At 48.4% G+C, this 27,835-nt stretch overlaps 1 protein-coding gene across 4 annotated transcripts; it reads left to right on the forward strand.

Moving 5' to 3' along the window:
- Nucleotides 1-3,780: 3,780 nt before the first annotated feature.
- FBP1 (fructose-bisphosphatase 1) lies at nucleotides 3,781-27,835 on the forward strand. Of its 4 annotated transcripts, none has more exons than XM_080670864.1 (8): nucleotides 3,781-3,856; nucleotides 4,238-4,427; nucleotides 15,292-15,454; nucleotides 17,006-17,098; nucleotides 21,689-21,829; nucleotides 24,708-24,845; nucleotides 25,896-26,015; nucleotides 27,576-27,835. In XM_080670864.1, exons 2-8 carry the CDS (start codon nucleotides 4,258-4,260, stop codon nucleotides 27,765-27,767), a joined length of 1,017 nt encoding a protein of 338 aa, XP_080526990.1. In that variant the 5' UTR covers nucleotides 3,781-3,856; nucleotides 4,238-4,257; the 3' UTR covers nucleotides 27,768-27,835. The 4 variants fall into 4 exon arrangements, with proteins under 4 accessions (XP_080526990.1, XP_080526989.1, XP_080526988.1 ...); XM_080670863.1 differs by lacking the exon at nucleotides 3,781-3,856 and adding an exon at nucleotides 3,932-3,978; XM_080670862.1 differs by lacking the exon at nucleotides 3,781-3,856 and having other exon boundaries at nucleotides 4,097-4,427.

Below are 27,835 nucleotides of genomic sequence, written 5' to 3' on the forward strand. Positions count from 1 at the left end.
CAAAATGGTGTTGGCTGGTCTCAGAGGCTGAGGAAGTTCCGAAGGTGGTGACTGGAAAAGACAGGAGGGTGGGTCAGAGGTTGGAAGAAGGGGCGTCCCTGGGTCTGTTCAGAGCCAGCGCCCAGGGCACTGCCACAGAGAAGCCAGCAGGCTCGGCACGGCCACTTCTGCCACTTAGCAGAGAACCGGCAGGCCCGTGGGAACGTGGGGTTTGGAATCAGACAGTCCAGGGTGTGAGTCTTGGCTCTGCTGCTTCCTGGCTGGCCACAGGCCTTGGACAAGTAGTTTAACCCTCAGAAACCCCAGCCCCCTTGTCTGTAAAGAGCAGGAGTGCGAGCCACTCATGGGGTTCTGGGTTGGTTAAAGCAAGTGCTGGGCATTTCACAAGGGCCAAATAGGTGTTAGCCCTGCAGCTCGGTGGTTCAGTTCCTGCTGCTCCAGCGATCACAGGTCCTGTCTCCACTACCAGCATGAGGCGCTCAGGCCACCGGACCTAAGGGAGGGCAGCTACAATCCCTCTCTCGGCATCTCTTCCCTGTCACGCTCACTAACTGCCCTCCTGGGGAAATAAGCAGAAGTGCCCTGGGTACAAGGAGTGGGCATGGGGGCGGTGAGTGATCATTCCGACTGTTACTTCTCAACTTCCTGCTTCTGGCACACACCAGAGCTGAACTCTAGGGTTGGAGCCGGTGAGGAAGTGGGTGGGTGGGTGGGGAGGTGGAGGCAGGAGGGAGAAATCCCATGTGTGGAGGTGCCCGCCTTCCTCTGGTCCAGCACCTTCCTCAGTCTCTGGTTAATGCCCAGGTGATGGGTTATGCCTCTTGTCCCTGAAAAGAGCTAATCACAGTCTCCCACACGATGCAGGGGCCATAACTGCACAGGTAAATGTGGCAGAGGCTAGCCATTCCCATGTCCCTTCAGCCCCTTTTCGATGCCAAGGGAACTTGTTTACTTCTGTTCAGATGAAAACAGTTGACACTATCCTTATAAAGAAGGGAACACGTACATAGCATGGGTTTATTTCAGGCTGGGCACGCTTCTTAAACATTTCACCTGCATTGCTTGTGTAATCCCATGAGGCAGCTACAATCTTTAGCACAAATTCTCAGGTGAGTGAACTGATGCTCACGAGGTTGGTAATGAGCACACAACTACATGGCTAGTGAGGGGCAAGGCCAGGCTCTGACCCAGGCCTTCCAGCTCTGCACACTTGACTACCATGCGTATTGGCCTCTTCTTAAGGGGATAGTTTGCCTTGGAGGTGGTGGGCTCCCCATCCCTGTGGATGGCAGATATTAATCACTGAGCTAGACAGACATCTCTTCCAGGCGTTTAGTGTGTTTTCTGTATCCACTCAGAGCTGAGCACCCTGCCAACATCTCTCATGTCATGCTCATGCCATCCCTGCCGCCTAGAGCAGTCACCCCACTTTACAGATGAACGAATTGAGATTAAAGAGATTGCATAATGGTTGAGGCCTCCAGGCTGGGAAGGCTGGAGCTGGGAATCCAGCAGGACTGCCCACCCCGATCCTGAGCTCTTCACTTCTTACCAGGGGTGGTTTTCAAGGGATTAACTTCAGGAGGGCTGGGTTGGACTAGTTAACTGTGATGGTCCTGGCTGGGCTAAGATTCCAAGGGACTAAACATCTGACACATAAAGGGGCAAACTCTTAAACAGAGCTGCTATAACTAGTGGCTAGGCCAAAAATACTAGTCATCACATTTCAGCTTTTATATTTAAGGAAATATTTCTCTTCCAAGGCTCCCCACCCCTGAAAAGCTGCCCAAGGAGCAAAGAGTAAGTGGACTTTAAAGTATCTGCTCTCTCTCTGGTGGATCAACCCCTTCTTGGGCTACAAAGAGACAGGAACCATGTATCCTGGTGGCACCACCATGCACCCTCATCCAGGGTCCCCATCTGACACCCCAATCCAGCATCAGCACACCAAGCAGGTCCCACCATGGAGCCAGAGGTCAGTGTTCAGGTCTGTCTCGCTGGCCTCATCTGTGGCACTACGCACAGGGGTCAGCCTGGCTCCCTGACTCACATTCTTTCCTTGGCTCCTGAAAGCCACACCTCTTGGCTTTCAGCCGACCCCTCCCTTCCTTGGCAATTTATCCCTTCGAGTTTCATGCTCCAACCACCATTCATCAGCGAGGGTCTCTAATGTCTATCTCCAGTGTGGACTTCTCTGAATTCCGGACTCACAAACCTGACCATCGACTTGACATTCCCTTGGATGTCTAATAGGCATTTCAAACTTAGTGTATCCCATAATGAATCCTTCACCTTCCACCCTCCCCATAATGCACTCCCCTCCTGGTCTTCCTAGTTGAGGGCCACTCCACCTTTCCAGGTGCTCAGGCTCCAATTAACCTATCAGTGGTACCTTCAGGCCAGAATCCAGCCAATTCTCCCCATTCCCCCTGGTGCCTCCCTGGATCACCATCTCTCAGCAACCTCTCACTCATTTGTGGAATATAATGAACAACATAAACTGATGAACAAAAACAGATCCAGAGACAGAGAAACATTAGTCAGAACGTCAAACCTCAGGGAAGGTAGGGGACGGTGGGGGTTAGGGGCAGAGGTCAACTAAAGGACTTATAAGCATGCATATAAGCCTAATCAATGGACACAGACAACAGGGGGGTGGGGCCATGAATGGGGGGTGGGGGTAATGGGGGATTAAGGACACATATGTAATACCTTTATCAATAAAGAAATTAAATTAAAAAAGCATCCGCCTGCTCTCTTTGTCTAATTTAACAGCAGCCAGAGTATGAAGACAGGGCCAGATGATGCCTCTCCTCTATTGCAAGCTCTCCAGTGGTTTCCTCCCAGTGGAACTCAAACCTCACTGGGCCCTCCTAGCCTCCCACCTACTCCCCCTGCCCCGCCCCTCCCCCCCCCCCCCCCCCCAGGGACATATCTCCTCTGTTTCCCTCTGGCTAGCTCTGCTCCAGCTCCACTGGTCTCCTGGCCATTCCTCTGGCCACACACTCTCTCCCCTCAGGCCCCAGCTCCTCTGGCTTTTCTCTCCATGGAGAAGAACACTCCTCCTCTCTCCACTGCTCCTGCCTCACTCACTCACTTTAGTTTTTGGCTCAAATGTCACTTTCTCAGTGACCTGTGTCCTGACCCCTCTAGCGAACACCCCTCCCCACATTCCTTATTTCCCTTTTCTCCATAGCACCCATGGTTCATCTAACTTCCTCATCTATCACTTAATTTCTGTCTCTCTGTTAAAATGTAAGGTCTCCCTAGCCGGTTTTGCTCAGTGGATAGAGCATAGGCATGTGGACCAAAGAGTCCTGGGTTCGATTTCTGGCAAAGGCAAGTACCTCGGTTTCAGGATCCTCCCTGGCCACGCCCTGGTCTGGCCTCCTCAGTAGGCAACCAATCGATGTGTTTCTCTCACATGGATGTTTCTGTCTTTCCTTCTCTTTTCTACGCTCCATAAAATCAACGGGAATGTATCCTCCGGTGAGGATTAACAAACAAAGTTTGTTTTGTGGGTTTTGTTCAGGTTCTATCCCCAGTGCCAGGCACTGATGCATAGTAGGTGTTCAATGTTGTCCCATAAATCAGTGTATGAACTCGCTTAGGACAGCAGCATTGTGGGCTGAATTAAGGATCCAAACATGGACCATCACACGGCTGAAGGGGGGAATCCTCTTCCGAAGGTGGCGCAGCGGGGTGGACAGGGGCGGGGGCGGGGCGCGGGAGCAGGGGGTGGGCGGCGCCAGGGGCGGGAGCTCGCCGGCCAGGCTTCCCAGTGACCTGCGGCGCTACACGCCTTGCGTTGTGTAACCTTCTGAACTTCCGTTTCATGATTGCACCTCTGTGGCAGGTCCTTGCAGGGCCTGAAGCGACACTACTGGTGGCTCAGTGGCTGTCCTCAGAGGGCGGGGAGTGGCGGGGGGGAGGGGGGGGCCCAGAGGAGGAAGCGGAGGTGGCCGCGGGCGGGAGCAGGTGGGCGAGAGAAGCAGAGGGAGGAAGGGAGTGCGAGGAGGATCAGGGCCTCAAGGGGGATGGTGCTGGCGCAGCCCCAGCCGGGGCGGGGCGGGGCGGGGCGGCGGAGGTGTTACCTGGGCGGGACGGGACCGGGCACCTATAGGTGTCCCCGAGCCCTCGGCAGCCGCACTCACGGCCAGTTAGGCTCCGAGCACTCAGCCACCGAGGTTCGACCCTCCTCGCGTCCCTGCGCTGTCCTGCTTGTCCTCACCACCAGCACGCATAGCCGGCCCCAGCATGACGGACCAGGCGGCCTTCGACACGAATATCGTCACCCTGACCCGCTTCGTCATGGAGGAGGGCAGGAAGGCCCGCGGCACCGGTGAGATGACCCAGCTGCTCAACGCGCTCTGCACCGCGGTCAAAGCCATCTCCACGGCTGTGCGCAAGGCGGGCATCGCGCACCTGTGAGTCAGGCCTCCAGCCGCCAGGCCGCATCCGGCGGTCTGTCTGTCTGTCCAGCTGGGAATGTGCTGACCATCTGATGTCTGGTCCTAGTCTAGCCTTTCTGCTGGCAGCCCGTGTCTGTCTGACAGCTGGGAGGCTGGCCTGGCCGCGTTCTCTTCCTCCTTTCCTCCCTCTCCCGCTCCCTCTCTTGAGGTTGGCACTCAAGGCCTGGTTCCCCCTTCTCTTGAGCTTGGAGGTGCCCACCCGGGGGCCTGTCACCCCAGCCACACCTGCCGCCATCCTGCAGCCCTCTCACAGGGCTGAGCAGCCTGCCTTGCTTGGCACCCCTGTCAGCTTCCTCCTGGTGGAAGTGGCTGGCCGGTGGGCACCTGGCCTGCTGGCCCTACACATCCCAGCCTCATACAGGAAAGTGCGGGCACCATACCTTCTTTTCCCTTTCTCTTCTTTGACCTCCTTCACGCCCTATGGATTTGGGATCTCAAGTTGGGTTTAGGCTCAAGTATCTCCTTGAGCCTGAACAGGTCCTGTTAGGAGCCAGGGAAGCCCAGGCAGGAAGCCTGCAGCCCAGAGCTCTCAGGAGCAGCAATGCTGTGTGCAGAGGGTGCAGTAGGCCGGGTGAGGCCTGAGACCCTGCATTTTAAGAAGTTCTTCAGTGCTGCCCATGTTTCTGTTCTGCAGATCACCTGTGTGTAGCAAAGGAATCACAGGACATGGGGTTCAAAGGGCACCTTCTTGTGAGGCTTTTGTAAGTAACACACTCTTTGGTTTATTCTGGTGTACACAAGTATTCTGTATTTAGCTGGTCCTCCGTAGCTGAAGGGTACCTGGGTTTTCAGATTGCCCCCACTCTTCCTAATATTCCAGTCGTTCAGGGACACTATAAGCATTGTGCATGATGTTCTTAGCTGACCTGAGAGAGCGTAGCCCCTGCAACTATTTGGCTCTGGTCCCACAGCATAGATTGCTGACTCTTAAGAAAGGAGTGTATGGTCACCCGTATTTTCAGAAGTCAAGCAGGGATGGCCTGGCCAGGAGAGGGACTGGGACAAGTATGTTAGGAAGGGTGTGACTCCACCACTATTTCACCTATGGCTCCTCTTAATAATACATTTCTAAGGAGTCTTTGCTTTAGGAAACACATTCAATTAAAATCTTGCTTCAGATTTAATTTACAACAAATAGAGGTGGCTTCATAGCTTTACTTGTCTTTGAGGATGAGGGGCCTTCTTAAAAAAAGGGTTCCTGTCATTTCCTGTATTATTTTAAAAGTGTGTCTGTCCAAAGGAACTTGAAAATGCAAGATCTCCTTTGAGGTATATATTTCCAACCTTTTAAGAAACCTCAGCCGTAGCCTGTTTGGCTCAGTGGATAGAGCCTCAGCCTGAGGACTGAAAGGTCCTGGGTTCGATTCCTGTCAAGGGCACATGCTGGAGGCAGCCGATCAATGATTCTCTCTCATCATTGATATTTCTATCTTTCTCTCCCTCTCCCTTCCTCTCTGAAATCAATAAAAAATATATATTAAAAAAATAAAAAGAAACCTCAGATGCTGGGACCTGGACAAAGGATACTTATGCTGGCTGTGTGAAATCCGTGTGTTTGTTTAGACTAAATAGTGGTGAATGCCAGGTTTAAAAAGGATTGTTGTTGTTATCATTATAAACTACTTAATAAGATGCACTCATTGACAAAAATTTAAACCATGCAACCGAACGCAAAGAGAAAGGTGAAACCCACCTCTATCCATTCTCTGGGGCGTTCTCCATTTATAATTTACTGGTTATTTTCTCCAATGTGTATTTATACTCATATAAGTTTATACATGGATATATATTTACATGTATCAATATGTAAGTAGCAAACAAAATGGGATTACAGTTAACATATTCTTCTACAGTTTACTTTCATCATTCAACAATATAAAGATCATCCTTCAATGGCAGGACATATAAATCCACCTCCTTCATTTTAACTGTTGCCTAGTATTCCATTGCACGAATATATCACTACTCTTCTCCTATGTTAGCACATTTCACTGGTCTTCGATTATTTCAAACAGAATTGTATTCGTGGAAGAGGGATCGATGCCTCATCATGTGGGCGGTTGACAGGGAGGTCCAGAATAAACACTTAAGTACTCCTGTGGGAAAATAAGAGTTTGCTGTTTCAGTATGACGTGGTCAGGGAGGCAGCAATATGACAAGATCTCAAATCAGGGTTCCAATTACATTCATTATTGGCTTTGATGTCCTGGATGAAAAAGCTGGTGTGCAGGCAAATAGCTTGTTAGTGCTGAAGACTTGCCCTGGAAGGGCATGTACCCAGAATGACAAGAGGATTGCTGATTCGCAGGAACCAGTTTCAGGAGCTCAGCATGATGTCTCATTAGGAGACTTCAGGAGTTTCAGCCAAGCGCCTGGCCTGAGTTCGTTCTCTCTCTCTCTCTCTCAACCAACAGTTGCTCTTTAGCCACTTTTCTTGATCTCAATAAGACAGTCATAGAATCATTAAGTTTTAAGCTAAAAGCCTCAGCAGCCACCTGGCCCCACCCATCTTTGTACAGATGAAGAGCCCAGGTTGGGCTCTCTTTGTCAAACCACACAGCTCTTCCTCTATTTTTTAGAAATCAGTTAAAGCTGACCCAACTCTAAATCTCATCTATGAATTGCATTTTTGATGTGAATTAAGATTTGTAGCACAAGAAGCCATTGCCTCAGAGCCAACCTGTTCTTGAGGCCTATTCTCTGTGTGCTGGCTCCTCCACCCGCTGCCAGTAGAGGTGGGGGCGGCTGTTCTCTCATGAGACCCGTCAGCAGCCTGCAGGTGGATCTGATGAGTTCGTGGTTCAAATGCCAGTGTTCCACACTTCTGTTTCTATTCCTTTGGGAAAAAATGGTCCTCCAAGGTCTTGCTTTTGCTTTTGGCATGTTCGGGTGACTTCCCTTTGTACATGCTTCCAAATAACTGTTTGAAGAATTCACTGGTTCTATTCAACTCAACAAAGTGTTATTGAACACGCACAATATACAAAGTTCTAAAAGCTTGAGAGAGGAGAATGACACAGAGCGTACGCTATAGGAACTAGTACAAGTATAGTATTAGTTATAAGACACAATAGAGATTCTGAAAGATGCTTTCACAGAGGTGCCAAAAAGATAATGCAGATGCAAAGGATGGTGGAGCATCAAGATGGGCATCTCCCATGGGCAGGAACAGATAGATGGTCATAAGGCCTGAGGGCTGGAGCGCATTTCATCGTGTGAGGAAAGGTACCAGGTGAGAAGACATTTCTGGAAAAGTTGCTCACTCAGTTTGACTGAAGTATGCTGTACATATGGTGGGGTCTTTGTTGGTGTTGCATTGTGGGTGCATTGGGGAGCATCACATGGCAAGGGTGAATTCTTTGTATTTTGCAGGTATGCAAAGGAGAGAGAGACTCAAGCGTTTTGAGCAGGGCAGTGCCATGATTAGAGACTAAGCTAGGGAAGAAATGGGTGGAAGTATCGCTTTGGGAGAGGGAAAGCTAAGATGGGGGCAGGGGCGGGGGAAGCAGTTGAAAAGGGGAGGGCAAGAGAACAGCACCCAGAGCTAGAGCATTAGCAGGATGGGGGGAGGGCCTGGGAGGAGGCCAAGTGTGGATCAGGTGAGAAGGGCAGCTTCTCAAAGAGTCCGTCCTAGCAAGTGGCAGCAGGGCCTGCCAACAAAACTAAAACCAAACTAAACCAGAATTCCAAAGGCAGAGCTGATTGCTTGAGGCTGGGAACGGTGAGAAGATGATTCCAACATTTTGGAAACATTGAGCTTGAGGTGTCAGAGGGCTATCCAGTTTGAGATGCCGTCCAGCCAGCAGTTGGATGGGCCAGGCTGGAATTTGGTCATGAAGCACTGACTAAAGATTTGGCCACTGGATTTTGGCTCATTCTGCCCTGAGGCAGAGAGGAGGAAGAGAAAATCTGGATGGGGTGGAGCAGAAAGGAGCACGCAGGGCTTAATAACAAATTTCGGAGCTGGGCTCAAATTCCTGGCTTTGCCATTTAATTTTTGGGAGGATTTGGGCAACTGATGTAACATCCCTGAGACTCAGTTTCCCCACTTGTAATGTGGAGACAACTCTCTTTTTCAATCTCAGAGAGTTGTGTGAGGATGAACTGAGTTCATTAAACAGGTACTGCTATCATCATTGTTTTTCTAGGCTGAAGGTTATTATTATTTTTATAAACGGGGATCTTTTTATTTTGCTTTTCATTCTGCACTAGCTGCCCACATGCAGTCAGCAGGCATGTACTGCAGGCTGGACCATTCATCATCTATTGAAACAACGTTGTACCCTCAGATTGGTTACAGGAAGCCTTCTTCCATCATGGTCAGGTGGTGTCCAGATCCGTTGCTTTTGTATGTGGGGTCCTCTCAGTATCAGTGGAAGAAAATGATTAATAACTTCAGTTTTAATTTTGGAATTACAGGTCAGCTAATACATGCTTCCATTTATCTTCAAATTTGCAGAGCTTGTGAAATGAAACCCTTGCAAACTTTCTCAGATTTATGTTATGCTTCTTGAGTTAGCGTCTCGACAGAATTGTGACTTCCTTTTCACACCAGAAGTACAGCCACCCTCCACCCTATTTGCCCATTTTGGCCCCATGAACTCCGGCCAAGCCTAGGGACTGTGACCTTTAAAAGCTGCTCTGGTTTATGTCTCTCCTTCAACGGGTTTCTGGTCTGACCCTTGGACGTTCCCAGCTGGGTGAACAGTTGGTCATTTACCTTGAAATCAATTAATAACAAGTCACCTTGGACTTGAATGATAAGGATTGAATAAGCATCTGCCTCCAGTTTTCTTCCATTGAGTGTTCTGAAAATGAGCTTTCCCACTGGTCCTTTGTGTGCTATGGAGAGTGCTTTCTGCAGCCGTGGCTGTCATGTGGATTTTCAGGGGGAAATGGTCTGGAGCTAGCAAATCAGGGAGTTTCTGAGCATTCTTCCCTAAGTGTGGCCTGCCTCCGGTCCTTCTGCTTCAGATATCACGAATCACAGACTATGGCTGCGCAATGGCTCAGTCCCTTCCAGAAACCACATGCCAATTTAAAACAATATTAATACTTACATAATTCTAAGGATATTAAATACTGGCCAAAATAATCTATTCTTCTAAGGAATTCCCCACCATATGAATTAAAATGACTTACAGTTTTTTAGATTTTCAGTGAGGTTTGCAATAAAAGAGATATATATTAGACAAATTTTCCAATCAGCATTTGCTCCTCAACCTCCAGAAAGAGAACTTTTGTGTCTCTAGGGGTTTAAAAAGGAACCACCACAAGGGCTTCCAGGGGTGGGCAAACTTTTTGACTCGAGGGCCACAATGGGTTCTTAAACTGGACCGGAGGGCCAGAACAAAAGCATGGATGGAGTGTCTGTGTGAACTAATATAAATTCAAAGTAAAGGAGCGGAGGGGAGAGCAAGAGAACCCTCTTCTCTTTCGGCTCCGCGGGCCGGATAGAACAGCCGAACGGGCAGGATCCGGCCCGTGGGCTGTAGTTTGCCCATGGCTGGCTTAAACCCTGTCAGGACGACCCGCGCACCCCTCCCCCCCGCCCCCCCCCCCCACAACCCAGGGGATTGGCTGCAGAGCCAACTAATTTGAATGAAATGGGAGTGAAATGTTGAACTTGGAGCACTTTCTTTTGCTGCCTGTTACCTGTGACACAGTCCCAGGAGTTGCCTGTGAAACTGGTTTAGAGGCTTCGGTTTCTTGGTTTCCGCTCCCCTCCTCCATCAGCATTTACTTAGCAGAAGCCTGGGGGCTCCATTAAGGACAATGGTGGCTGCCATTGGGCTGCTGTGAACCAGGTGCATCACCCACTTCAGCCCTCATTCTTACAAAGTCTGGAAACCAACAAACCACCAGGAAGCTGAGCCAACCGGATATGCAATCAGTAAGAGGAAAAGGCCGGATTAGGACTGGCCTTGGGTGGTTGTATGCCTACCTGGGGAGTTAGGGATGGGCATGGGACCAGAACACCTCTTGCTCACTTGCCAGGCTCGGTTCTAGCCCTTTACCTAGATCACGCATTTAAGGCCTCTCTCTGCATACTAGGTTGTAGATGTACTAAACTCCCATGTTACAGATGAAGAGCCAATGGTGACTTGGCCAGGGTTGCTTAGCATGTGGTGGGCAGGGCTGGGATTTGGACCCCAGTGGTCTAGAGTCCCAGCCCATGGGAAAAAGCCCGTGATGATGCCGTCCTCTTCATGATGACTTGCATTTTGGAAAAGCTTGCTCAGCAGATCAAGTCACTGGCTCAGTCATAACTAAGGTACCTGTCCCTGCTTGCTCAACACCCAACTGCTCCTGACTCCTTTTCTGCATGAGCGGGGTGGGAGCTAAGCCTAGAGCTTTACAGCTTGCTGCGTCAACCCTTTTCTCCAACCTTTTGAGTTGTTTCTCTTTCTCTGTTGATGGTAAGGCAGAGCTGGCCCCTGGACGGCTTTTTTGACAGGGTTGTGTGATGATTTCCCCACATTCTTGCAGCCTCATTTGCTGACTGATTCTGGCCCCAGGGAGCAGCACATTGGGGACTGATCTAAGAATGAGCCAAGCAGTGTGTGAAAGGTATTGCTAAGTCCCATTGAGGCTCAAGTCCCATTGAGGCTCCGTGGTGCCACCCTCTCCTGTTCACAGTGGCGGAGAGAAGCTCCTTCCCAACCAGGCCGGCCTTCCTGACCCGCTGGGCTCTCCTTGAGTCTGCCTAGAAGTCAGCCGATTCACTTTCTAAGCCCTGGTTCAGCGGCCCAGCAAAGGAGAGGGCTGTGTCGCCAGGAGCTGAGGCCCAGGTCTGCTCTCGATTCTGTAGGTGGTCACACTGCTCCTCCGAGTGGCAGTTGCGCTGTATGGTGAAGGCTCTTGTTCATCGGTCCTTTGAGGAATGATGGTTGATCAGAATGCAGGCATTTAATGTTTCCAAAGGGGGTTCTGAAAACTTGTGTAGAAAATAAATTCCATATGTTCTTCAGCGGCTTAGTTCTGAGAGGATATTTCTGAGGGCCTTTTCCATTGTCAAAGTCATCGGAACCGTGACTGTTTCTGACCTTTCACTGACCTGTGGAAACACCTTGCTGCCCCCTGAGGGCCCCTTGAGGCGAGTGGGGAGAGCCCAGGACGCGCCTCGTGCCTGAGCAGCAGTGCAGGGCTGTGTGTGAAGCGCCAGCCACAGCCAACCCTGTGAGCTGAGATTGGATGGAAGACTACCTGGTGATGTGTATAAACTCAGATAGTCTTGCTGCCAACACGGCAGTCTGGGAGCTCATGCTCCTGAACTCTTTTTCTACCTTAGAATCATTTGCCTGTGCTTTCTCCAAGACTCCCCCAACATCACATTTTACCAGGGACCCTTCCCATGAGATGTCCTAGAAAAATTATAAAGTGCCTGGATTTTAAGTTGGAGGGGCCCAGAATAATCAACCTCCATAGTTTTTTAATGTTATTCTTCACAAGCAACTGGAGAATAATTGCAGAAGGGTCCTTCTGGCTAAAACAAAGGGGGGACCCTCAATTCTGGTGGAAGTGAAAGAGAAGGAAGGGTGGGGTGACTACATAACCTTCAGGGAGGTGGAGCCCGAGGACTAGCCAGTTGTCTGTGATGGGTCATTTGGTGCCTGGTATCATTTAGCTCAAGTGGCCCCTTTGCAGCGAGACCTTCCTTGACCGGCCAATCCACCTCCTGCCCCCCAGGCATCTCGTTTCATTTTATTAGAGCACTGGTCACTATCCAACATTATCTCATTCATTCAAAATTGTGCCGCGCCAGCACCAGCACAGCCAAGGGTGAACCTGAGGAGGGGCAGTGAAGGATTGAAGAAAGACAGACAAGAGAATACAGCTGGGGCTCGGTGGATCTCCCGTGCCTGGATGAGGACACAAAAGACACAGCCTGCAAGCTGATGCTTTATTTTATAGTCTGATTAAAACAAGGGTAGATTAACATGTATACAAATGTTCTTGTTTTGGCAACACTTGCTGCACCTCCCGCAGCCCATTAGCTACTTAGGAAGGAACTAGGAAGGGCTACAAGGTCAGGCTTAATTATGCTAGGAGAGCTCTGCCCTCCAGGCTGGGACTTGTTTGTGGCCCTGCCACAGGTCAGCCTGAGGCTTGACCCTAGAGCTGCTCCCTACACAAAATTACTTGTTTCTTGTTTGTCTCGGTAGAATATAAGCTTCATGAGGCCAGTCATATCATCTGTCTTGTTCTGCACTGTGACCCCAGCACTCAGGACAGTTTCTGGGGCACACTGGGTATCCAATAAATACTTGTGGAGTAAATGAACACTCACGCAGCTACTCTAGGAGCTGACTGGCCTTTGTCCATCTTGCTGAGTGAGATCCCTGAGCTGGCAGACTGGGGGCCAGTGTGAACAGTCCTTCCCATGCCTGCTGTCCCTCTGCCTCAGCCTCCCAGGCCTCCCTGGAGCTGACCCAGTGCACCTGTCCCTGGGACCCTGCAGGTGGCTTCCCCTGGCACTGCTGAGAGTGGATGGCCTTAGTTTAGAAGTTGGTCACTCTTGCACTCAGTCCTTCAGGCAATTTCTTTTCTCCTCAGTGAATGCCATTCATTCAGTCAGCAAGTATAAATGTATTACTTATTATTATTTATTTATTATTTTATAATCTTCACCCAGGGATATGTTTTTATTGATTTGAGAGAGAGAGAGAGAGAGAGAGAGAGAGAGAGAGAGAGAGATCGATGTGAGAGAGAAGCATTGATTGGTTGCCTCCTGCATGCACCCTGAGAGGGAATTGAACCCACAACCTTTTTTTGATGTATGGGGCAACACTCTCATCAACTGAGCCACCTGGCCAGGGCCAGCAAGTATTTATTGAGGGCCTACTATGCACTGGAAGCTGGGACATTGGGAAGAAACATGCCCTCTGTCCTCATCCTTCTGGAAGGAAAGGATAAGCAACCGTGCCAGCATTATGTGGATAAAGCCCCGGGCATCGGGCATCGCTGAGACCCCATTCCTCTCCCAGCATCTACAGCCCTAATGAGAGCCCCCTGTAGAGAGCAAGCTCTGGATGAACATTAGGCGCCTCATGTATGTTACCCCCTGTGGTCCTCTAACACTTCCCTGAGGGAGCATGGCTTCCATGGGCAAAGCAAACAGGAGGCTCAGCAAGGCAAGGGCTCCAGAGCCGGGGGGGGGCGGGGGCAGCCAGGTCTCTGTCATGATGCCCATGTTCTTTTTATCAGCACTAGCCTTCCGGAATCAGTGGTGACTGTAACCGTGGAAACCTCTGGCGAGGAAGGAGAGCTGCTTGGTGCCAGTGAGGGAGATGTATTTCAGTGGGTGGGCCCTGACATGTCCTCCAGCTCCACCCAGAATTTGGCTGCCTTCTTTCTCCACCAGCGTTGGCCTACAGTTGGAGTGAGAAAGAGAGCCTGTGGAATGAGAACAGAAAGCTCAGGGGCACGGCATCATTCCCTTGCCCACCTGGAAAAACAGCATCTCATCCGTCAGCCCTCCTCCTGCTTCTTCTCTTTTCATCCCACCTCATTTCGTGGGTTAAAGACCAAAGGACCCATGACTTGCAGCTATAGCCTGTGTCTCTAAGAAACATGGGCAGTGGGGTGATGAGATCCCTGGAGTTACCTCCCGGAGAGTCAGGCCAGATGAGACGCTAGGGTTTGGACGATGTCTGGTGTTGGTTCAGATTTGTCCAGCCGGAGACATGCGAGTTATGCTTAGACAAATGCATTTTTGGGAGCTGAAGCGGCAGGTGCCGGGACAGTCCATTCCCAGGTGAGTGCTCCTAGAACTCTGACCAAGGGTGCAGCTGGGCCCTGAGCCCCTGCTCCCAGCTCTTTAGAGGTATGTTCCACGCTCCTACTCTTCCTGTCCCACATCCAGCCTCTTATCTTGTTCTGTGAACCCTTCCTTTAGAACATTCCCCTCCTTTCAGTGTTCCTATCCAATCCCAGGCTAGCAACACCCTCCAGTCTTTCCTAGCAAACAAGGCTGCATTTTGGACAAGCCACTGGGATTCTGGGAATGCCACAATTACTGACTGCTGGTACCTTGAGAATAAGGTAGAAACTGCAGACTTTCCAGCCTCCCTCCCCGTGCCCCCCCCCCCCAACCCTTAGGACTCCTTCCAGTGGCAGTGGGGTGCCACTGAGAGAGCCTGGCCTGGGGGTCCCCATGGGCTTGCCACCTCTGCTCCGCTGCTCCGGCTTGGACAAACCCTCTGCTGTGTCGGGTGGCTTCCGCCTGCCTCTAGGAAATGAGATGGGACCAGTCAGTATCTTTTCTTTTAAGATGTTTTCAGCTATAAAACCATGGACTCCCTGGGCTTCACTCACATCTCAGGACCCCTCCCACACAGAAGGTTTCCCTGCTTGCTGTCATTAAGCATCGGCCCTACATTCAGGGGTAAAACCAGTCTTGGGGGAGGTGAAAAAATCAATCTTTTTGTGTATAAAACACAGCTATGCAGACAGTGCATAAACAGATATGTACCATGTCTTTAGTATTAAAATTAGTATTTCATGGGAGAGTGTGATTAGAGAAAACAACCTAAAAAGTTTCTTTAGAGGCCATAATGGGGGGAGGCGGAAGGCTTGAGAAACACAGGTTTCACCCAAGGTGTGCTAGGTACCATGACAGGTACTGGACAGGTGAGTGACAATATTTCCTCCCCTCCAGGAGCCCATGTACAGGGACGATCATGCTTCTTGTTCTCCTAAACCAGGCACCTTCCTTCCTTTTTTCTAAATCCTCCTACATGCCACATTCAGTGGTTTTCATGCATTTACGTGTTCTGGTGGTCATGGCTTGAATTTTTGTGGCCTCTCTTCCCTCTAGCTATGGAATTGCTGGCTCTACCAACGTGACGGGTGACCAAGTGAAGAAGCTGGATGTCCTCTCCAATGACATGGTCATCAACGTGTTGCGGGCATCCTTTGCCACTTGCGTCCTGGTGTCCGAAGAAGATAGACAAGCCATCATTATAGAACCTGAGAAAAGGGTGGGTCTGAACTTCCGCCATCCAGGGTTTTAATGTAATGATTTTTCTACCTAGCTTCATAAATGACTCCAATTGCTCAGCCACGCTGGATTCCTAGGAATCACCCTAGATTCCTCCTGAACCATGAGTCATCATTTCACAGATTCATCCTCACTACCATCTCTCAAACTGTCCCCTCTACCACCATAATCCATGCCATTATCTATCCTCCAGTGGACTCATACATGGGAGAGACGCATATATACTCATACTCATCTCCACTCCTAACTTTTCATTGTCATGTTCAAGGCTCTTCAAAGTCTGGCTACGGTTAACAACTTCTTTTGCTTCATCTTCATCCACCAAATTCCTACCCTCACACTCCAATTCTTCTGCCAATGTAAAATACTCCCAATTCCTGTCACTGATTTATGATTTGGAATCCTATAAACCTAATTGTTTCTTGAGGGAGGAGAATGAATTATATTCTTCTCTGTATCCCAGCATCTAGCATAACGCCTGGCCCATTGTAGGGGTTCAATACTAAATTATTGTTGCAAAAGGGAATGGAAAGAGTATATCCAGCTCTTCTAGAACAAAACAATTATATGACAATTTAAAAAAAAACAAAACTTGAAATGAGAAGTGCAGTTCTGTGGGCTTGCTGTCTTTCCCTGTTTGAGATGAACCGGGGACATGAAGGAGTAGAATTAGAAAAAAGCAATCAGAAGATGAACTTAAAGAGGCTACCTGATACCAGGTCTTGACATTTTGAAGAGTGTAGGGAGATAAATCTCCTATGGTGTGCTGATGAACTGGTTCTGTTTTGAAAAAGTCTCTGGTTTGTAGTAATAGCCAATACCAACTTCATAAATACTCCCCCATAGTTGATTTCAAACTACCAATGTGACATCCCTGAAGGCAGAGTTGGGAAGAGATGTGCACAACTCACTCTTGAAACCAGAAACCATCCAGCTCCAGCATACCACTGACAGCCCCATTCAAAGACCGAACCTTTGGTAGTCCCTCTACAACAGAATTGCAGTTGGGACATCCTTGAGAACTCTGTGCACTGCAAGCCAAGTGTCATCTGTAAGACCTGCACGAGAAGGTTCTTAAAGACTTGAATGTTTGTGTTAGCTTCACTTAAGGAATTGTGTATATATCCCTAATGAATAAAAAGAAATAAATGACTAACCTTGTTTCTCTTCTTCCTTTGGCTGCCAGGAAACTCAAGCCAAAATTATGATTCAGCTATATCAGTGATGTAGGAAATGAAGACTTACTTACCTATATTCCATTACCTTCATCTACACCTCCTATTCTAAGTTGTGTTTTCTCTGCCTAATGATGTTTTGGTACAATAACAGTCATATGATTATGCATATTCATTGTTATTGTTTTCATTTTGCATGCCACTCATAGCTTCCATGACAGAGTATAAATAAGACTCACATTTCTTGAACTTTCCCCTAGATTCCCATTTTTTTATCCCCTTAGTGTATACTTTCTATTTTGTTATACTGTGTTTATTTTTAAAGTAAAGTTTTATTTCCGTTTTTTGTTGTCCAGGGTAAATATGTGGTCTGTTTTGATCCCCTTGATGGATCCTCCAACATCGATTGCCTTGTGTCCATTGGAACCATTTTTGGTATCTACAGAAAGGTAAAATGTAATGTATAAGCCCCTGGTTTGGGATCCAGAGGAAAGTTAAGGTCTAGCGTCCAGTCCTGTTTCACTATTGGTGGAGCAACCAGGGTGTATATCATGAAACTTAACGAAGGTTTATGCCTTGAGTTCTGACTTTTTCAACATTTGCTACATAGTGAAGATCCATTAAGTTGTTAGAAAATGTTGTACAATGTGGGTAGGAAGAGAAAAAAAAATTTACTCATAGCCGTATCACGCTTCCTTTTATAATAGAAAATGAAATTAAAAATAAAGGGACAGTAGAGGGCAGTTACAATGGTGATACTATGTGAGCTGAGAATTATTAGAGTGTGATAACAATGAGAGTATATATGTCAGAAGTGTCCTTGAAATCTTCTACATCAGGGCTTTGCAAACTTTGACTCTCCCCAGAACCAAATTCAGCCAATTGCCTGATTTGTATGGCCTCTGAGCAAGATTAACCCTTCTGTATTTTTAAAAAATAGTCTGAAAAAACTAATAATATTTCATAGCCCATAACATTTGTATGAATTTCATTGTCACTGTCCCTAAATGAAGTTTTAATGGCATGTGGTTGACTCATATGTTTACATGATGCTTTTGGCGGGTTCCATGATGCCCTGGCAGGGCTCAGCGGTTGTGATACTTTATGACATAAAACCTACAGTGCTTACTGTCTGTCCACTTATGGACAGAGTTTGCTGCACACTGCTGTGGCATGGGACCTGGACCCCTGCCCGGGTCTTCTACCTGTGTACCTGGGCAGGTAACTCTACCTCCAGAGCCTCTCTTTCCTTCTTTTTCTTTCATTGCCGTGTGTGTGTGTGTGTGTGTGTGTGTGTGTGTGTGTGTGTGCGCGCGCGCGCGCCGTGGTGGTGGAAGAGCACTCAAGTATATAAATAAAATAGAATGAATACCTGTGGGCCCATCATAAAACACGAAATCTGAAATATGTTTTCATGTTTATAATTTGCAATGTCCTTTAAATAATCTAGTCCCATAACTCAGCTTGTATTGTTTAATTTAGAAATAAAACCTCACAGATGCCCTTGAGTCTGAATTACTTTATCTTAATGGACAGGTGGCTGGTGAGGCTTCTCCCCACTCTCATATTTTAGCATACGGAGGCCATAATTTTAGTAATGAGACCCATTTGCACTTTATTGTTCAAAGTGACTTGTTGCCTAGTATTGCATATAATTTCCTTTCAAACATGTGGAAATCAGGACACCACAGGACAGTTCTCTTTGGTCATTGAGTGTTTTTGCTTTTGTCTCGGCTGAGAGGGACAAAATACCCCTTCTGCATTTGTACAGATTATGAACTCCTTGAGGCAGAGACATCATCTTATACAGCTAATCGATTTGAGTAACAGGTTCTAATGCTCATACCAGGAAGGTCAAGGCAAGAATTTATCTATTTTCCAAGTCAACCATGGAATATACCATTCCTGTTATAGACAGAGAGGCAGACCATTTTATCTGCAAACTATCAGGGCTATTGTTTAGCAAGAGAGGTTTGTAGCAAAAGTCTTCGTTTGAAGCAAGACTGCTGGTTAGTGACTCAACCAAAACTAAAGCAGCGCAAATGTTTGCCAGCTCCAGTCTCCACCTCAACCCCCAAATAAAGACGCCTTGAAGGAAACCAGAGAAAACTAGAAAACGGAGACACTGACTGTCAACTGAAAAAATCAAACCAGCTTGCAACAGCAGCATGAATGAAGGATGCTACAACTCAACAATGAATCTCCACACTCTTCTCAATAAACCTGGTGTGACTCTTAAAAGACTGAAAAAAAAATATGAGTGGGATACTGCCTTTGCCATTTCAGTTTTCCAAAGGCTTACTGATTATTTAAAGCCATTTGAGGGCCTCTGGGGCATAAACATGGATGTGCCCAATGCTTCAAAGGTGACCTCTCCTGCTTTCTGCACAGATGGCTCTGGGCTAGAATTCAGCTCCCTGGGTGCCTGCTCAGCACACAGCATCTGTAACAGGAACCCACAGCAGCATCACGCCTGGCCTACCAATGCCGGGAAACAGGCTCTAAAGGGACCTCCAAGGGCTGGTGGTCTAGTGTCCCAGGCATTGCCTGCTGCTGCGCCTCAGGAGGGGTCACCCAGCTTCTGGCTGGGGACACCCAGAGGAGTATAATTCTCCTGAGGTGTTGGACACCATCATGGTTAGAATGTTTGCCTGAATGTGCCCACCGCTGGGGCTGAGGGGGAGGGAGGCAGCATCAGAAGGAAGATTAAGAGGAAGTTATCAGCGGGATGGTGATGGGTGCTGGCCAGGCAAAACCAACCTATCTGCAGTACAGATTACAAACTCCTGGAGGCAGGAACATCACCTTATACATTTTTTGCCTACTAGGTTTCCTGCTGCCATCGTAGGTAAACGATATTGGCTACATTACGGGGGACTCTGCCAAATGCCCTATAAGACTTTCTAAGGAGGGTTTGGCTGCCCCTCTAAAGGGTGGCTATCTGGTGACATGACAGCCACAACACACTCCTGCCCGACTTGACTTCTCGTCTACCACCTTGAATCTCCAGAATCCTGGTGTCTTTTCCTCTACTCCTTATGAGATGGCATGGAATAAAACAAACCAATATCCACAGCAGGTGATGGCCTGGGCGGCACAGAGAAAGGCAAGGTCCAGAGGCTTTCTAATTTTGCCAGGTTCTTTATGCACATGGCCCTGCGCATCAGCATGGGAATCTCTGCTGGGGGTTTGCAGGAGGGAACTCATGCATTGGAAAGGGCTGTCAGGCTAGAAAAGAATTCCTCCAAGTCCACGATTCGATGGCATTATTTTCTGTTTCTTGTGAGTATGTGGATCATAGATAGTGTTGCCATTTCTTACTTCATGCAAAGACGTCACAGGGTAAGATTGTTTGGCGACAGTATTTCAGGGAAATTCTGTTTACTCTTGCACCTTCCCCACAGGCAGAGATGGATGGTGCTGGGCAAGGTGGAATCTCTGGGGAACTTTTACTGGTGGAGAACTGATTACTGCAAGCCTCCAGCAGCTCCCAGTCAGTCCGTTTGTTTCCATATTCCCATTGTCTGATTTCCTGCTGCACTGGCGGGTAGGCTTAAATGGCTGTGTTAGAGGGTAGTTAGAGACCTGAGTCCACCCCCTCTGTCACTGGCTTCGAAGGAAGCTGATTCCTTTTTCAGGGTCATGCACTGGCACCATTAGGAGTTAGGAAAAACTCAAATTTTCTATACTGTGTTTAGTCTGTGTTGACACAACCCAGCGAACCAACCACCTTGACGAAAACCGGTGTGGCCTAGTGGTTGAGCTTTGACCAATGAACCACAGGAGGTCACGGTTAGATTCTGGTCAGGGCACATGCCTGGGTTTCCAGCTCGATCCCCAGGATCAATGATTCTCTCCTATCATTGATGTTTCTAGCTCTCCCTGTCCCTTCCTCTCTGAAAACAACTACAACAACAACAACAAAACAATCAAGAAAAACAAACAAAAAACACGAGTTGTGGGGATGAAGGGAAAAATGGAAAGCAATGGTTTTAGCAGTTCTTCCTTGTACATTAGTAGTTCTTACCCTCAGCTGCTGGCATCTCTGGCTGGGAAAGGAATAAATAAAATTGGCAGAAATTGCCCATTTTCATTTCTGTGTAAATTCTAGTAGAGACTATTCAAGCTGAAAGATTTGTTTGGGCTTCTTTGAGAAACAAAGAAGCCAATCAAGTGTTGATGAGATGATAATCATCGGTTAGCAATCCATTCATTAGGAGCCGTCTCCTTCGGGTGTTTCATTCCTCAATATTAGGGAAACTGTGGGCCACATGACCCAGTGGGCTGTGTTCTTCATGAAAAAAAGAAAAGATTAGAGTGCATGTCATGTTCTAAGTGTAAGATTGTTCCATTTCATTCCTGTAGTTGTGTGTGCATGTGAGTGTGTGTTGATACTGGTTCATGATGGAACCAGTGTTTCTTCCTGTGGGTCATGGTCAAAAAACCGGGAAGCATCTGCTCTGCTTGGTACTGGCTCTGGAGGGATTTTCTAAGTTCCCATATTCCTGAGAGTCTCTTTGGTGTGTGAGTGATGTGGACCACATTGCTCCCTGGGGGATGGGCTGCAACTGGCAAGAACTCGTGGAATTGATGTCCTCACCAGACTCTCCGCCCTGCAGCCCAGTCTTAATTGGTTTAAAGAAAGATGGAGTAGGCAGGTGAAAGACATCGATGCCCATAATAAGATTAAATTAGTGGGAGCTGGCAAGAAGACATGCTCTTTTTTGAAAGTGAAAATAGAGAAATGAGGGAATATCAAATTAGTAAAATTGGAGGAGGGCGGTAATTAGAAAGAAGGACCCAGCTGCAGGAAATCTGGGGCTTGTGGGAAGGCTGCCGTGGGAATATAATCAGGACATCGCTGTTCGTGAAGGAGGGTTCCTCTAAGAAAATGCCCTTTCATTAAGAAAGAATCTTGATAATGCATCCTGCTAATGGTTGAACTGAAAAAAAAAAAAAAAAAAAAAAAAAAAAAAAAAAAAAAAAAAAAAAAACGCAAAGCAGAACAAAAATGTGTTTTGTTTTCCTTCTTGTCCTAGAACTCTACCGACGAGCCTTCTGAGAAGGATGCCCTGCAGCCAGGCCGGAACCTGGTGGCAGCTGGCTATGCCCTCTATGGCAGTGCCACCATGCTGGTGCTGGCCATGGCCTGTGGGGTCAACTGCTTCATGCTGGACCCGGTGAGAGAGCCTGGGGGCGCGGGGTGGCGGGTTAGGTGCCTGGCCCAAGGCTGTGTCAGTTACATGTGTGGGGCATGGACTGGGGTACATAGAGGTGGGAGATGATGTCTGGAGGGACAGAGGGGGAGGGGGGGCAAAGTGGAAGCCCACATGTACATCAGGAGAAGATTATTGAGGTGAGGATTAATGTCTGTTCAGAACATAAAAGAGGGCCTTTGTTCCAAGATGAAGTCTTCGGAACAGACATTATTCAACTGACTCCAATGCCCATCTGGGCCAGGCAAGCCATGTGAGTGAGTAGAGCGTGCTGCGAAGCCAGGCCGGGGGTGGTGGGACGTGGTGAACTGGACAGGTGTTGATGTTTAGGAAACACTGTGGTGTGTGTTTGTAATGTGATGGTTCTGGATTTGTAAAACACCATGCTAGCCAACTAAAATGCATTTATGGACCAGATGAGGCCTGTGGATGGCCTGTTGACCCCCCACTGTATTCATCACTAATTTTCTCAGTGAACAGGTAGCCCACCTGAACATATTTGCTGTGCACTCGCAGGCGCACCTTGGGTCGACCTCCGCAGTTCTGACAAGGCTCTGATGACCTCAAGGGCGTGAAAGTAAAGAAGGAAAGAGAGATCATTCGTTGGCCCACCTTATAGAGAACAGCTACCTTATGGAGAGAAGCCCAGGGTGCCATGAAAAAATACTCACTGGCAGTTTTAATTTGTGGATAAGTCCTACATATCTATTAATTGGGGTTATTTATCTGTTGAGTTAGGTGACAGTTTCAACAGAGCAGATAAATTAGGGAAAGAAATCTTTTCAAATATCTGGTGCCACGAAATCCAGCACTGACTACAGACGTCATACAACAGTCTTTACTAGGTTGGCATGTTCATTATGTGATTGGCCCCGTGTCCCAAGGGGAAAAGAATTGGGTTTATAAACACCTTTCACTTTTAGAAATGTCCTTGGATGACATCAGTGAAACATGTTGTTTATTTGGTGCTTTTTGCTGACAAACTGAACACAAGGACGAGCAGCTGGCTGGAATCCTGGGAGCGACGGGTTGCTCCTGGAGAGGCTCTGGGGTTGGTTTGTGGCAAGGCAGATAAACTGGGGTGCAGGCGCCTTTGCCCTCTGCACTCTTGCACAACTGCACTTTGTCCTTGGAGGTACTGGCGCTTAATAAATAAACAAGGGCAGGGGAATCAGCACTAGATTAAGTCTCCAGCGAGGTGACCTCAGGGAAAACAGTGGCAGAACCAGAGCACAGGTCACTGGGAGCTGGGGCTGGGGCACCGTTCCTGAAATCACTGATGTACCAGCTCCCAGACACTTCCTGCTTCCTCACATCCTCCCAGGGACATCTCTGCTACCTTTGCTGATGGGCGCATCGAAAAAGTAAATCTCTTCTTGTTTCCAGATTGCAGACCGGTGTCTCTGGGAGTAAGCGTCTGTGTGTTTGATGGCCCTTTGCCCTCCTCACACCCACTGGCCACGCGGTGTTTGGAAGGACTGCCCTGTTCCCCTGCCGGCTGCCTCCTGGATCTGGCCAGCTCGCTGCTGGCTGACGCCTGTGGGCTGAGCCTTGGACCAGTTTAGCCTTTCCTTTTCATTTTGGCTTGCTGCACGCACAGGCTGAGGGTTTCTGCTAAAAAGCTATGTTTGCATTTTTAGCTCATCAGGAATTTAACGTTCAAAAAGCTTTTCCGTCTCTTGTCTCGCGTGCAGGAGGCCTCCCTCCACACCTGTGCTGCGGGAGGGGTGTCGGCAAAGCATGGCTGTGTGAGCTCTGTGGTGCCTGCTATGCAGTGGCTTCATTTTCCAGACTTTTTCATCTTTTTTGTAAAGATATTTATTTATTTATTTATTTACTTAGTTTTCTGACCATAAAAATATTTCTACATATTTGTGGTCAAAATAGCTAAAAATACCAAAAAGCATAAAAGAAAAAAGAATCATTCACAATGACAACTTCCAGTGACCACTGTTAATGTTAGTCTCTTTTCTCTCCTCTCCCTCACCCTTCTTCTCTCCCCTCCTCCCTCTCTCTAGTCTCACGTGCTCCATACTGGCAGGAACCAGTCTTCACTGTGAGAATAAATGGCCGGGAGAGAGGTGTTGATGGGGCATCCCTTCTTCAAACTCTTGCCTCCAGGGAGCGACCCCCTCTCCAGATGAGCAGCACCCCAGTCACCTTCTCAGTGACACACAGGAGCCCCAGAAAGCCTCAGTCTAGAGCCACAGGAGTTGTGTGGCACTTGCCCTCCCCATTGCAAAGTCTTTAGCAGAACCTAAGCTCCGAGGCTGCCAGCTTAGCACTGGGGCTTTGTGGGAGGGCGTTCTGAGAAGCACTGAGCGTCCCTGAGCAAAGGCAGCTGACGTCACACATGCTGTGAGTCAAAACTCGGGCTCTGCTCTTTCCTAAAGCAACACACGAAAGGGAAACGCCATCAAGGTGGGGACGGGAAGCTGAGAGCGGCCCTGAGCCCCTGAGCGCGCTGGTGTCACTCGGCTGTCTGTCCCTTCTGAGGCCCACCTCCTGTCTGCACCGACCTTTATCTAAATTAAATGCTTTTCCAGAAGGCATGCACATCTTAAGGCATGGGTGTCCCAGGGCCACGAGCTCCCTGTGCTGGCGATCACCCCACGCTGTGTACAGATATGGAATCCTATGCTGTGCACCTGAAACTAATGCAATGTTATGTCAGTTATCCCTCCAGAAGAAAAACCTATGAAACAAAAACTAAGCTCCTTGTGCTGGTGCATGGGTGTGACCGCAGGCCCTGCACCCCTTCCCCCACCAAGCCAGCCTGCCGCACCCTCACACAGGCTGGGGGAGGGCTCATCACCTCTCCCCCTTTCCTCCTGTTTCACAGGCCATTGGAGAGTTCATTTTGGTGGACAAGGATGTGAAGATCAAAAAGAAAGGGAACATTTACAGCCTCAATGAGGGCTACGCCAAGGACTTTGACCCTGCGGTCACCGAGTATGTTCAGAGGAAGAAGTTCCCCCCGGTAAGTGAAGACGCTGGAGGAAGCCCCTGAGCGAGGTAGAAATGTGCTGGTTCCTGACTTACCTGGAGGAGAACGGGGGCAGGGACAAGAGCAGCTTGGCTTTCCCTGTGCACTGACCCCGTGATTAAGTTCCCACCCAAGTACCGGGGACTGGGACCCCTGCCCTGGGACCTCAAAACCGGGAGGTCTGTTTTAGCCTTTCTGCTTTCAGAATACAATCAGGATAATTGGGCCCGCTGGCTGCATGAGCTCATGGCGGTAAAGCATGTTTTACTTCTGGGTTTCCTGATCCCAGATGGTACAAAACGTGGCTCTAGCACCCAGGACCTGCCCCACGGCGTCTGACCGGGGTCTGTCAGTCATCTCAAGTTCAAGGTGCCCTTCTCGGTGTCTCTCAGTTACAAATCACTGAGCATGAAGAAAGAAACGGCTGGCTGCAGAGCTGGTTCTATGTGGGAATGTCCAGTTTTGTCACACTCTTGTCACATGCCACTGATACCTGCTGTGTCTTGAAGAGGAAGCCGACAGGTTGTCAGCATGGCATTTAGGGCCCTCGGAACTGGCCCGGGCTCTCTCTCCCGCTCCATCATCTCTTCTTCCATCCTGCCTTGGATTCCTCTCCTGCCCTCACCTTGCCCCACCCCGAGGAGAGCATTTGGTTCTCTACCTCGTTAGCTTGTGTACGTCCCTTCCCACAAGATGAAAACCCCACCCTTGCCCAGCTCCTTAGCTTGGCAAAATCCTTCTTAACCTGCAAGGTTCTGCTAAGTGGTACCATTGGTGTGATGCCTGCCCCAACCCCATAACTAAAATCGACAGCAGCTTCCTTGGGGTTTCTGAGGGTAACTGGACCTGCTGTGAAATGGATGAGAGGCTGTCTCCATTGCTCCACTTTCTGCTCGTGGGGAACAGGATTTTCATCCCATTTCCTAAACACACACCATATAGGTGCTCACTAAACAATTGTTGAGTCAAATAAGGGTAGAGGACACAAAGAACTCCCTTCCTTTCTTTTCTGCAACCCTAATTATGCTGGTCTTAACCTTGCAGGATAACTCAGCCCCCTACGGCTCCAGGTATGTGGGCTCCATGGTGGCTGATGTCCACCGCACCCTGGTCTATGGAGGGATCTTCCTGTACCCGGCTAACAAGAAGAGCCCCAAAGGAAAGGTAAACAGATCTCCTGAGGAGCAGTGGTTTTTATTTGCAGCCCAGGGTTGACTTAGGAAGAAGAAAAGGTTGTGATAGCTGTTAGATTCTGTCGTGGGATGCTAACCATGTCTGTGGCATATTCTTATCTGGATTAAGGTTGTTCTGGTTAAAGTCAGGCAATATCTGCAGAGCCCTTCCATTGCTAACGAGCAGTAATGGTGGTATGGTCAGGAGGGGCTAAAAGTGCTCAGCTCTTCCAGTGGGCACACGGTGTGGCTTGAGCAAAATAAATTCCATTCATAGAGAGAAATGAAACAGCCCAGCCCCATCACCGAGGCAGCAAATCAAATCCGTGTTCCAAAGAGAGGTTTTCTTTGATTGCTTTCAAAAAGGCATCAAATAGCAATAACTAATGAGTGGCCATTTGCTGCTTGGAAAATGGTATCTTTCTAGGGAAGGAAAGCACCTTTGGGGAAACCTAGGGCTTGTGGGTGAGCCATTATATGACTGCCCCAGTTACTGCCCGCAGTGGGTGCGCAGGCTGGGGGTCTGTGCGGCCCGGCTGGCTGGTGGCCACACGTCCTTCTGCACAGAGGGACAGTGCTGCCTTCCCAAGTACCATCCTTTTGTTTTTTCCCAATAGACAGTCTTTTTTTTTTTTTAATATGAGAGAAGGAATAGGGGCAATAACCCCTTTAAGATAGAAATCTGTATTCAGATCTCTGTTTACAGCACATAGTGTCCGCTTCACTGAAGACATTGTGTTCACGGAAACCACCACTCCTGCCACAGCCACCTCAGGCACCCTGCCCTGCCTATGTGATTAGCTGCTTTATAGCGCTTTTCCCTAATGCCCCCCAAATTGTTTTTTAACAGAAATACTGAGGTTCCTTCTTTTTTTCAGTTTTGCAAATCTGGCCATGACACCTGTATGGAAATAGAGTCAGGAAACACCTGCAAAGAGCTGCCTGCTTTGTAGGCGACTGCATGAAAACACATACAATAAAAAAGTTAATATTTAAAAATAAATGCCAAGCCTTATAATATAGTAAATCCCAACCCGCAAGCCTTGGGAGAATTATAAAAGGAATGTGTATAGAGTTGCAAACAATATCATACTGTTTGGAGGAGCCAGTCTGCTTTCCAGATGTCTGCAGCCAGACACAACCATGAATTCTTTTTATGCTTTTAGAATAGGCAAAGCTCCATCCAAAACACACAGAATCACTCATTAGGTCCAGTCGCTGTGCCGTAAAGAACAGGGAACCACCAGTTCTGCCAATGTGTCATTCAGCCCCGAGTCCAGGTGCTCTGTCTCATATTCGCATCGAGCAGTCTATTCCTGCCTCTGGCTTGATGAATGGCTTAATTAGCCATTTGGTCTTATATGCAACATTGAGGTGTGTGTGGGCAGGGGCGGGGCGAGGGGGTGGTTTTACAACCTCCTAGAAAGAAAGGGAGAGTCTCAGTTACCTTGGAAACTTCCACCAGCCCTGCGCTGTTTTGCTGTGGAATAAATCCTATTTCTATGAAATACTTTCTGGTGTGAAGACGCAGCTCTGGGCTCTTGTTTTCCAGTTGAGACTACTCTACGAATGTAACCCGATGGCCTACGTCATCGAGAAGGCCGGAGGATTGGCTACCACTGGAAAGGAAGCTATACTGGACATCGTTCCCACTGACATCCACCAGAGGGCGCCAGTCATCTTGGGGTCCCCTGAAGACGTGACTGAGTTCTTGGAGATATATAAGAAGCATGCTGCCAAATGAAGAGCTGACCTTGCCCACACCAAAAAAAAAAAAAAAAAAAAAAAAAAGCCTTTTATCTGGACTTTTAT

The sequence above is a fragment of the Plecotus auritus genome (genome assembly GCF_963455305.1).
Source record: "Plecotus auritus genome assembly, chromosome: 5".
NCBI lineage: Eukaryota > Metazoa > Chordata > Mammalia > Chiroptera > Vespertilionidae > Plecotus > Plecotus auritus.

Coding starts and splice junctions, on each gene's coding strand:
- FBP1 (XM_080670864.1), top strand. CDS start 4,258: ATGACGGACCAGGCGGCCTTCGACACGAATATCGTCACCCTGACCCGC. Junction 17,099..21,688: donor TTTTTGGTATCTACAGAAAG/GTAAAATGTAAT, acceptor TTCTTGTCCTAG/AACTCTACCGACGAGCCTTC. Junction 21,830..24,707: donor ACTGCTTCATGCTGGACCCG/GTGAGAGAGCCT, acceptor CCTGTTTCACAG/GCCATTGGAGAGTTCATTTT.